We start from the raw sequence: 11,918 nt of genomic DNA, 5'->3' as shown, positions 1-11,918 counted from the left end.
CGACTACTTATGCTATGGGATACTTCCAGAAAATCCGAGGAGAAGGACTGAAATCCGTCGTCGTGCACCTCGCTTCCTTTACTACAAGGATACTCTATACAGAAGGTCGTTCGAGGGAGTACTCTTGCGATGCCTAGGAGAAGAAGAAGCTCTCCAAGCTTTGCAAGAGGCACATTCTGGGGTATGTGGGTCACACCAGTCCGGACCAAAGCTCCACTTCCATATAAAAAGGATGGGATATTATTGGCCAACGATGGTAAAAGATTGCTTGGACTACGCTCGAAGATGCAAGGCTTGTCAATTCCATGCGAATTTTATTCATCAACCTCCTGAAGTGTTGCACCCGACTGTTGCATCCTGGCCATTTGACGCTTGGGGATTGGATGTTGTTGGACCACTGCGAAAGTCCTCTGGTGGGAACCTATACATCTTGGCTGCAACTGACTACTTCTCAAAATGGGCTGAAGCTGTTGCTCTTAAGGAAGTAAAGAAGGAAAATGTTGCAAGTTTCATCCGGGTAAACATTATTTATCGCTTTGGCATTCCTCGTTACATAATAACGGATAATGGAAAGCCATTCGATAATAGGTTGATGAACAAGATTTGTGATCTCTGTGGCTTCAAGCAATGTAACTCTTCGATGTACAATGCTACCGCCAATGGTCTAGCCGAGGCATTCAACAAGACTCTATGCAACTTGTTAAAGAAAGTCGTCTCCAAATCCAAACGAGATTGGAGTGACCGTATGGAAGAAGCTCTATGGGCATATAGGACAACTCACCGCACGCCAACACAGGCGACTCCTTATTCACTCATTTATAGAGTAGAAGCCGTCTTGCCACTTGAGCGTCAAATACCTTCGTTACGACTGGCTATTCAAGAAGGGATCACTGATGAAGAAAATGCTCGACTTTGGTTAGCAGAGTTGGAAGCTCTTGATGAAAAGAGATTGGAAGCTCAACAGAGCCTTGAATGTAATCAAGCTCGATTGTCTCGCGCCTTCAATAAAAGAATTCGTCCGAGATCCTTTCAAGTAGGAGATCAAGTCCTTGCCGTACGAAGACCCATAATTACTTCAAAATGGGATGGGCCATATGTCGTACAAGAAGCTTATTCAAGTAGGGCTTACAAGCTGGTTGATGCAGATGGTATGAGAATAGGCCCTATCAACGGCAAGTTTTTAAAGAAGTATTATCCATGAAGTTGCAAGTCATAATGCTCCTCGACGTACGAGCCTAAACTGCAAGTCATGACGCTCCTTGACGCACGAGCCTAAACTGCATGTTGCTACACTCCTGGCCCGCAAGAGTATAAACTGTGTACGGCGCCCAAAAAAAAAAAAGAAGTCCGCTAGGTTGAAAACTTCGAAAGAGGCGGCCTAGGCAAACGTTAGGACGTAAAAAAAAAAAAAGAAAATCTACCCTGTCTGAACTACGGTATGACTTGATCCTCTTCACCGAGGTACGTAGGCAGCTTAGAGTTTCATTCTAAGTTCAGTCGCATAAGTTCAAAAGATATATATTGCCCCAACTGTGAAGTATGGAGGAATGTAAGATCAAGCTGAAATGCCATCCTCTTGTGAAACTTTGATCTCATTTGATTTAAAAGGGGCAACCCTCCATGGTAAATTGATATCTTCAAGTCCGTTGGTACTCAAGTTGAAGTCCCCAAGTTGAAATCTTCAACTCCGTCGGTCTTCAAGTTGAAGTCTTCAAATTCGCCGGTCTTAAAGTTGAAATATTTAAGCCCCCAAGTTGAAGTCTTCAAGTCCGTCGGTCTTCAAGTTGAAGTCTTCAAATTCGCCGGTCTTAAAGTTGAAATATTTAATCCCCCTAGTTGAAGTCTTCAAGTTCGTCGGTCTTCAAGTTTCAGTCTTCAAATTCGCCGATCTTAAAGTTGAATTGTTTAAGCCCTCTGAATCTTCGAGTTGAAGTCTGCAAAGTCCGCCAAATCTTCAAAGTTTTCCAAGTGTTCAAGTCGATGTCGCCTTCAAGTTGAAGCTTTATAACTTTCCAATCTTAAGGTGGACATATAAGTCCCTTTGCACCTTAAGTTGGCCTCTTCGTGGGTTTGTCCTTAAAAGGAACTACAAATTTCCAATCTTAAGGTGGACATATGAGTCCCTTTGAACCTTAAGTTGGCCTCGCCGATAGTTTGGGTCACATTGAAAGTAATCTCTCCAAGAATCGGGCCATGTTGAGAGTAATCTCTCCAAGAATCGGGCCATTTTGAGAGTAATCTCTCCAAGAATAGAGCCATTTTGAGAGTAATCTCTCCAAGAATCGGGCCATTTTGAGAGTAATCTCTCCAAGAATCGAGCCATTTTGAGAGTAATCTCTCCAAGAATCGGGCCATTTTGAGAGTACTCTCCAAAAATCGGGCCATTTTGAGAGTAATCTCTCCAAGAATTGGGACACATTGAGAGTAATCTCTCCAAGAATCGGGCCATGAAAGTAATCTCTCCAAGAATTGGGCAGGGATGAGTACCCATCCCCTCACACCGCACGAATTTCTTCTTCATGCTTGGATCATCTTGTTGAACAAGAACATATCTTTCTTGCTTGACCTAAAAAAAAAGAGACAACAAAGAAGAAAGCACAAGAAAAGAAAAAGAAATTACCTTCGCGTTAATGCTTCCGAGTCTACAAAATCAAACTCAAGTGGCTTGCGAAGACTACGAAGTGATGCTCAATAAACACGAGCACATAGGGTTTATATAGATGTCAAAGACGGCTGCTGAAACGTGAATTGCCGATGTGGGATCGATGTTTAGGCGGCTTCGACAATTAGTTTTCCACATGAACTGGGATGTGGTAATTTGATCGGATAATAATATTCTATGTTCTACAATCCAAGTAGAAGTCTAATTAAATAGTGGAAAGAAGATCGACTCTGACGAAGCCACGTGCACTAAATTGCACAACCATTTGAGAAGCAACTCAAGACGTGATTTTGGACTTACCTTGGAAATTCTCATCTAAATAGTTCATACCAATCAAAGCCCACTTTATAGGGAACTTGCATAAGGAACTCATCTGGCACTTGTGCAGGAAAATTCCAAAATATCATGAAATTCTATGAGTCGGATTTGAGATTATTTAATTAATCTTGAATGGCAAGTATACTATACCTATTGACAGTTATGATTCTCCCTTTCGGCCAAAGTCAAAATGGAACATTAGCAAACGAATACGGTGTTCATCATGACTGAATTTGGAACTTTAGTGTTTCAAGCTTTGGGGTTATCATTATTACTTTTTAGGTGGATGGGTTAAGCTTTATGTGAAAAGAAAGAGAAGGAAATGTTGCTTCACATTACTTCAAGCCTAGTCTCAGAAGATTAATATTCGACAAGTCTTGAAGTAGGGGGCATTTGTAGGCATGTAAATTTTATTAAAATTAAATCCATGAAATAATTTGGACTATATTTTAAATTCGAGATATATTGGTCCAAACAAATATATGGGCTAATATAATTGAATTAATTATATAATTCCAACATATATGGATTAAATAAATAAGTCATAATCCATTGGGCTAGCCTATTTAATTGGGCTAAAGTGATGAGCCCAATTCATTAGGCCCAAGATGTCATCTTCCTAGAGGCCCAGTTTGGTGTCACGTGTCAAATGACGTGGCGCGCCAAGTCAAACGGAAGAGCCAATAGGATCATGCCACATGTCAAAATGACAAGGCATGCCAAGTCACACTAAAAGGCCAATGAAATCGCGCCACGTGTGCAAGTGACATGTTCTGGCCAATCAAATGCGGTCATGTCACACTTCAATTTGATTGGCCGGAAAGAGTTTGTTCTTATCATGACTCTTCCCTTCCACAACTATAAATAGGGGTCTTCATAACTCAGAAAAGACACCAGAAGTTATAACAAGAAGCAAGAGAGAGCTCGTGGATCAAACACCGCAAATTCCTCTACAAGTTTCAAGCTTCAAGCAATCAAGTTCAAGTTCAAGAAATCAAGTTCAAGCTCAAGAACGAAGAACGAATCAAGGTCAAGCTTAAGCTCAAGAACAAGATCATCGTTCATGGAAACAAATATAGATTCAAGATCAAGCTCAAAGGCCCTTGAATTTATTTAACTATTGAAAAGAAGAATTGGAGGATTCATAGAGATTGTAACACTCAAATATTCGAAATAAAATACTACGATTGTTGCGATATTTTTCGGTCTTGATTTTATTTTCTCGACGCAAATTTATTGTCTACAACGAGTAATCATGAGCATACGCAAGAATTTTTGTAATCGATATCGAAATTTATAGAAGAACATGAATAATAATTATAATTATCATACTACTAGACAAGAAATAGGCTAAGTCTATTGGTTTTAAGTCTTAAGTTCAATTCTACTGCATCACAATTTTTAACTACGGAAGCTCTCTCAAATATTTACAAAATCAGGCACATAACACACGTCTAACGTGCCAAGAGACAATTTATGTCAAGTGTCATTTTTTCCTAATTATCTGTTTTCTTACAATATTAATATGTATATCTAGCAAAAAATTTCGACGTAGCGGTGTCGCGTGACACCGCTTCGTTAAACGTGCATCCGCCCCTGCAGGTAATGGTAGTTTTTAATTTTATTCAATCAAAATTGTAAATGAAAACAAAAAAAGAAAAAAAAAGAGCAGCCTTTTGATTTTTCAGGAAGTATCTTTTAGATAGAAATTAACCTTAGCAACGAAAATAAAAAAGATAATTTGGATTACACCATTTAGTGGAAAACGAAATACTGTATTTGGTATTATTTCGTTAACAAAAGGAATGTCATAACCTATGAAGATTGGGAACATATCAATGTATAACTGGTTCAGTATCATTCTCAACTAGAAATTGCACTATTGGTTTGAAAATAATACTAATAAAGAAAGTTTACTTGGTTCGCTATACCATGCGCAGATGTAGTATGTGTGATTGCATCCTTGAAATATACATTAAAATAATTTTTAAGAATATATCTTTTCTGTTCTTTTTCTTTTTTGTAACTTTTTGTATTCTCTCTCTCCTCCTCATCCCCACTGATCTTGCCTTATTCTGAAGTTAAGGGCCGAATAAATAACCCTTAAAGAGATCTGCAGCTTTCTGTGGTCTGCCTAGTCTTTGTTTCTGAATATTAACCTCTTTTCACATGTGTTCAAAATCCTGATCTTCCTTTAGGTCCAGAAGTGTAGAAAACTTCTTGAGCTTTGATGTGAAATGTTGTTATCAGGCAGCATTTGACATGTGAATTAATTCTTCATTGTGAATGACTTTTATTGGTTGCTAGAGTAGAGTTTTGGCAGTCGCCAGAAATCTGATGAGTTAATGAATAGACATTATGTTCGCCTTTATTCTTCTTTGTCCTCATCATCCTCTTCATGGTAAACGAAAGGAAGTGGTACTGACTTGAATGCGCGATATTTCCCTACATTGTTCAGGTGTTCATTTTCCAACCTGATAAATCAAAACGTGTCTCAGTTCGTGTACAATTATCACGAAGAGTTCTAACTTGGACTGGAGAGTGTTCCAATGTCATTTCACAGAATTTCGAGATCATAAATATATGTAGTCAATATATTCTCCCTTCGTCATAATGTGATTGACGTGAGAAAACAGGTTCTCTCTAAGTCATTTGAATATAATCACTGTCCTGTAAACCTTAATGTCGACAGGAATGACAGCTGAAACAGAAAATCCAGCAAGAAAGATTGTCATACCTGAAAAAATTCCACATGCCACGTCGAATTACTTCTAGGCAAGCAAATATGCTTGAGACAGTACTTCCTTGCAAAGAGGGCACATTAAATTTCAATACCAGTTGTAGCCAAGCAAATCTAAGCAAGACATCTAAGACCTGTGAGAAGGTCGGAGAAAAGATTTAGAGTGGCTAGCTCATCATAAGATGAACTGAAGCAACTTAATAGTCATATAGAAATTACCATGGCTATGAAGTATACACTTTTATGGCGCAGTACGAGCTTATCCCGCAAGAACTTGTTCTTGGACTTCCTTCTCAATAACCCCCAATCTACAACTATATCCCAGTATGTGTTGAAAAGAGTTGTGACAAGTGAGCTAAGAATAGCCAACACCTCCCAAGCCAAACTTTTTCTCAGACTATAAGCTGTTTTAATAACAACTGCCAGAATTGTCAAAAAGTATCTCAAGGCATTGTATGCCTGTGATTGATCTTTCTCTTCAAACAGTCGACGGATACACTACAGTGAAAGCATAACCATCTGTAAGTCTACTTTAAAGGAAAATATTTCCTGCTCGAGTATTGAAAGAAATGGCATAAAGATATTGTTCAGTTATATAATTGGCCCACGTGGGTTGTGTAAGGACTTCTAAAGGCGTCTCTCTACCGTTACTATGAGGTTTTTAAGTCGGACGCTCGTATTCTTTCACATGTTATTAGAGCTAACCTTTGTAAGCCCATATTCTGCCACTCATAAGTTTGTACTAAAATTCATGCATGAAGCACAAAATTGGTTTACATATGCTGGAGGGTGTTGATAATAGTTGTTCCACAGGGATTATGTACAGACTTCTAAAAGGGTTTATAAAGTCTAGGACTACTACATCGTTATCTTAAGGTCTTGGTTTGGATACTCAGATTGTTCATATATATCATAGTGGAATTATAGGTTCAATGCTTATGAGAATTTCTACTTACAACTAGTTATGGCATCCTTAACCATGAAGGATAATATCGCTGAGACTTCAATTTCTATAGAAGCAAGGCATATCAGTTATTCAGTATTTTATTGAGAAGATGAAAATATCTTAAGAGAAGAGATTTCCTTACAAAACCTGATTTATGCTTTAAGCCACCTAGGATATAGCTGAACAAGGGATGTTAGATTTCATAATTGCCAAAATCTAGAAGATTAACTTGCCTTGGAAATAAGTCGAGGCAAGGAATCATAAGACTTGAAAGAAGAAAGATGGTAGATCCTTAGTGTCACTCATCTTTTCACATACACAATTAACAGTAGAGAAATAACAATCAGAAGAAGATATCAGACCTGGAAAAACCGAAACCAATATGGTATGACCGCTAGGATGAAGTAAAATATGTTATACACATTGTGACTTTGGCACGTATTATGTCCATGAGAAGATTTAACCCACGTATAATAGCAAATGTAGTACTCCAAACTCCTTATTGCCTCAATCTGTGTTATGTAGGAAGTTAAAACCGTAAACAACTAAAAGACGAAGGAGAAACTAAACTCTACAATGTAGGGAAATCACAGACCTGGCTAGTAAGTTGATCTGCTAGAAAGAAATCTGGAAGAGTAACCTGCACAGAATGAGAATTTAAAGAGAGTTATCCCACCTAGAGATAACTATATGGTTTTTATTTACAACCCATTATCTGTTGATTTTACCTTGTAAAGAGGAGCGCAGATGCAGCGAAAGACGCATCTTATAAGGAACAAACGACTTGAGCGATAAATGATGTTAAATGGGCAGAAAGTAATAAAAAGAAGAACCTGCATACAGAATTATCTTTGGTGAAAGAAAGTATAAAACTGCAGTAGAACCGATCAGTCAGAAAGCTCTAAAATCTTACCGCCATCAATCCCAAAGGAACATATTCAATAGGTGTTACATATTCTTCAGCTCTTGAATTCATGTGCAGATGCATCAGGAGAGCGGCAAAGACAAGCATTGCGAGACCATTACTAAGAAGAAAGACTTCCCTATAGCTTAACTCGGTTCCTTGCTTGAAACCAAAGATAAACGCATAGTTTATTTTGTAGCGCCTCCAGAAATATATGTTTGCAGCATATAAAAGCATATGCAGCACAATGTATGCATAAAAACTGCCAGACAATTCAAAACTTTTCTCTAGTCAAATTACAGGCTCAGGAAGCTCAAAAATGTGGGTTTTCATCTGTGCTTGTATTAGTAAAATCTAACTAGAAAAAAGAGTTTGATCCTTCTTTACCTGTAAAGTGGGACTATCTTGTCCAAATAAGAGGTCCCTTCTTCTTTATCCATCAGCTTTCTGTCATCTCTTAATAGAATAAAAGCAACTAGTAGAGCAATCGAGCAACCAGAGAGAAAACCTGGAAATAGTGAAGGACAAGTTGGAATCAAAGTGAAGGCCCAAAATACAAAGGGTTTCATAAAACCAAAAACTGAAAACATGTTATATCTGAAGAAAAAAGTGACTGTCCCTTTGGTTCTATACTTTAAAATGATAGTACATCATATGTTTTATTACTTGCCTGACAGGAATGTTATGCGATGTTTCTCTATTTTATGCTTTGGACGCAATATTTTCATGCCTTTTCTGCGGTTTGAGTGTGAAAAATGCTTGATGAAGGTGGTCTCTACCCTGTCCAGAAGACTAGTAACCTAAAGAATGACATGATACAATCAACGTATATAGTCATTTTCAAGAAAAGGCATCCAGCATGATAAAAATTTCAGTTTAAAAGTGTGGAAAGATAGATTAAACTAACCTCCTCAGAGCTTCCAAGGTAGGATTTATCCACCATTTTCATGTATGACCTTGCTGCTTTTCTAGATGTAATCTGCACTGGGAAAAAAGATTCAAAATTTTAGGATCTCAAGATTCAAAGTGACAGACTGAAGCATTTTTGGTACTTGTTCAGAATGTTGCTTTCACTTGTAACTGATGTAATGCAAATTTTGATTTTGGTTAGCGAAACTTGACCTTTTCATATTTTTTGAGGATCTTGGCCAATGCAGAAAGGTTCATATAGCTGGTACAATTCATCCAAAAATTAGCAGGCCAGTACAGTGAGCCATCGAGTATAGAAAATTAAAGTAAATTGAAAGAAATTTTTTGGAAAGGAAAGCAAGTCAAGCTCTATATTCCAGTACCTGAAGTGTTTTAGAAGGCGAAGTTTTTGATAGAACTCAAAGAAAATAATCTTCAGCCTCTGTTCAACCTTCTTTAGTTCCTCTTTCTTATAACTCAAATCATTCTCTTTGGATTCTCTCAAGACACCTCTTATAGTCGACATCGGACTTTCAAACGTATTAACAATCTTAATGTGATCTAGGATTTCAAGAGGATCTGATTTCTGTGAATCAATATCTCTCTTCTCTCTTAAAGTACGGTTAATGGGAACTTTAGGATGTGAAGCATTAGTACTAGAACCTTGTCTGCTGTAACTTGGGTCAAAACTTGTGCCTACAGGCATATGATCTGTATCTGTACATTGACAGTTAGTTAAGAATCTGAAAATGCACTAAAACCAAATATACATAAACATCATCTAAGGAAAAAATTTACTCCTGAATCTTATTTATTTCTGCCTAATCCCACCATGAAGGGAAAGATAGTCTATAGGTGAAATTCATGAAGTGGATGTGGTTGTGTCCCATACCTACAGTTGTCATTCTGAGAGGAGATGTAATCCTCGAGGGCGTTGAATTGTTAATGTCAAATGAAAGACGTTGAAGGGAACCAAAAGCATCGAAACCAGGATCCATCACCTTGATACGTAACGCAATCAATGCGTCCATCTGTTTATTCAGCAAAGTTACTTCCCTCATGACTTCATCCACCTTGTCCTTATAGAAGGTATTAACCTTGTTGAACTCATGGTCTAGTTTGTTAAAGAAACTAATTTCATTCTCTGCTCCTTCAGGAGATCCCAGGAATTTTGTTATGTAAAACTTTCCGGAGTTTTCATGTTGCACCGTGTTCACTGCTATCACCTGGTCCTCAATATCACCAGTATTCTGAGTACCGGATTGTAGATTTAGACCACTAAAGTTCCGATATAATGCCAACCTCTGATCTAAGCTTCTTGCAGGAGTTGGAGGCTGTTTGCTTTCCTTGGAACGGCGGATATCCTGTAATATTTGTTTGAGTCCATTGTAATCCACATAAGCTTCTATCCACTCTGGGACCATTTCCCTTTTGAATTCCTTACCAAACTTCATTCTTGCGACTCAACAAACTCCAATGTTCTATTTTTATCTGTTTATGACCGCCTGAAACTTAATAGTTATACCCTTTACTGGAAGCAAAAGCCTGACTGCTGAGGATATATCTGCAAACTCGCATTCAATTGAGCTACTTTCAGTGAGATAAAGATTCGAAATAATAAATGGAACTATGTATTTTTCCTGCACAAGGATTAGCATGACAGCACAATGTGCTATTAACAACTGACATGGAAAAATGAGAATTGGGCATCCAATTACACAAAAAATCAGAATCACAAAGTTTACTTTATCCGCCTTTCAATTTAGCTCATGTGAAAATGTGAAAATCCAAGCAAAGATATAAAATCAGATGAATAGAGGAGGCTAAACTAACAAATTATTCCTCCTTCCCACAGATAAGAATGAGAAGAAACAAAGACAAATAGAAACTATGTTCTGCCATGTTTGAAGTGGCACTGGAATAGTATTACTTGGGACCTTTCCAACACTAAGAAGAAAGCTAGCATTTAAACACTGGGCTATATATCAGTTTTAGTGATGGGCTAGAGTTCGGAGTTCCTAGTCCATCTTTTCAATCATCAGGTGAAGCAATTACTAGCTAGAGGGACTCATCATTTTGACGAATCCACATTTGTATCTATTCATCACTACTACACAAGAAGCTATCAATATGATAGAGTATAAGTTCTATGCATATCTATTCATCACTACTGTACAAGAAGCTATCAATCTGATAGAGTACTGAGATGTAAAAAACATTTACACAATCAACCACTTTAAGGTAATTACAAGTTAATATCTATGATAACCTCTAATTAATAACCTAGTTAAAATGGTAACTAGCCAGTTATTATAGGTTAAATTTTACAAAAAGTGTTAAAAATCAACACCATCAAGCATATGCGATCTGCAACTCATACTTTTTTTCTATTTAGTTCATAAACTAGTGTCTTTCGGAAAGAGCCCCTCTACCTCCACAAGGCAGGAGTAAGGTCTGCGTACATTTTACCTTTCCCAGACCCCACAATGTGGGATGACACTGGGTATGTTGTTGTTGTAGTTCATAAACTATCAAGTATATGCAATCTGTAATTCATACTTTTTCTCTCAGAAATCACCATAATCTAATCAAGTTTGCCAACTTGGGTAAGAAGCAATCACTCAAACCAATTTGGGTCACTGAACGAGAAACGTGGAGAAGCTAATTAGACAAAAACATCAGAATTCCAATAGTTCGCCATTCAAACTTAGCTTACACTAATTAGTACTCCACGTAAGAACATAATTAAGCAAATTATAGCGCACATTGAACTAAGCACAAAATGTCGAAATACAAACCAACAGCCTTTCCACTTTACCAATTTTGCTTCAACTCAAATTCAACACAAAACCAGAAACTTCCTTAAAAACAGAATGTAAATATAATTACATGTAGAGCTCAATGCCCCAGAGCCACAATTCATTTTCCCTGTAATTTATGTGCCAAATACACAAACACACACGCGCGCTTGCACACACACACACGCGCATACATATTGAGAAAACAACAAAAAACACATGCATGTTGCATTATACAGAAAAAGCTGGAAATTGGTCGGTACCTTTCACCGTTTGAACTTTGAAAAGGTAGGTGATGCAGAAACTGGAGAGCGGGTGAAGAAGAACTTTTCAGAATATGGATAAATGCTGGGAACTTATACAAATTTTAAATTGTAATATCAAATTTTTATTTTTATTTTTTAATTTTTGTTGCTTGTGTCAACAGACAATCATCAGCTGTAACGCGCTGGTTTTAGTTAGTTAGGACTCTGGGTAATCTCGTGTTACTTAACCTACCGTAATAGTATGGTCTCAAACAATCGACGTCCTGCTTTGTGTTGACTTTAGAATTTTTCACCTTTTTTGACCTATACGACAATCTTTTTATTGGTAAAGATAAATTATGAACCTTCACATTTCATATGTTGAAAAAAAAATAT

General features: G+C 37.4%; 1 protein-coding gene across 2 annotated transcripts; it reads right to left on the bottom strand.

The window, feature by feature from the left end:
• Positions 1-4,813: 4,813 nt before the first annotated feature.
• Positions 4,814-11,646, bottom strand: LOC109238140 (phosphate transporter PHO1 homolog 10). Of its 2 annotated transcripts, none has more exons than XM_019404576.1 (14): positions 11,541-11,645; positions 9,372-10,043; positions 8,863-9,196; positions 8,693-8,741; positions 8,478-8,549; positions 8,241-8,370; positions 7,958-8,078; positions 7,580-7,832; positions 7,395-7,499; positions 7,262-7,306; positions 7,029-7,178; positions 5,940-6,218; positions 5,718-5,854; positions 4,814-5,454 (listed from the first exon to the last, which is right to left on the bottom strand). In XM_019404576.1, the coding sequence occupies exons 2-14, from the start codon at positions 9,931-9,933 to the stop codon at positions 5,349-5,351; spliced, it is 2,343 nt and encodes a 780-aa protein (XP_019260121.1). In that variant the 5' UTR covers positions 9,934-10,043; positions 11,541-11,645; the 3' UTR covers positions 4,814-5,348. The 2 variants fall into 2 exon arrangements, with proteins under 2 accessions (XP_019260121.1, XP_019260122.1); XM_019404577.1 differs by having other exon boundaries at positions 5,369-5,454; positions 5,718-5,784; positions 11,541-11,646.
• Between the last annotated feature and the right edge of the window lie 272 nt (positions 11,647-11,918).

This window comes from Nicotiana attenuata, unplaced genomic scaffold (genome assembly GCF_001879085.1).
Source record: "Nicotiana attenuata strain UT unplaced genomic scaffold, NIATTr2, whole genome shotgun sequence".
Taxonomy (NCBI): domain Eukaryota; kingdom Viridiplantae; phylum Streptophyta; class Magnoliopsida; order Solanales; family Solanaceae; genus Nicotiana; species Nicotiana attenuata.
Note: the sequence above shows the minus strand (reverse complement) of the source record. Positions and strands in the feature narration are given on the sequence as shown.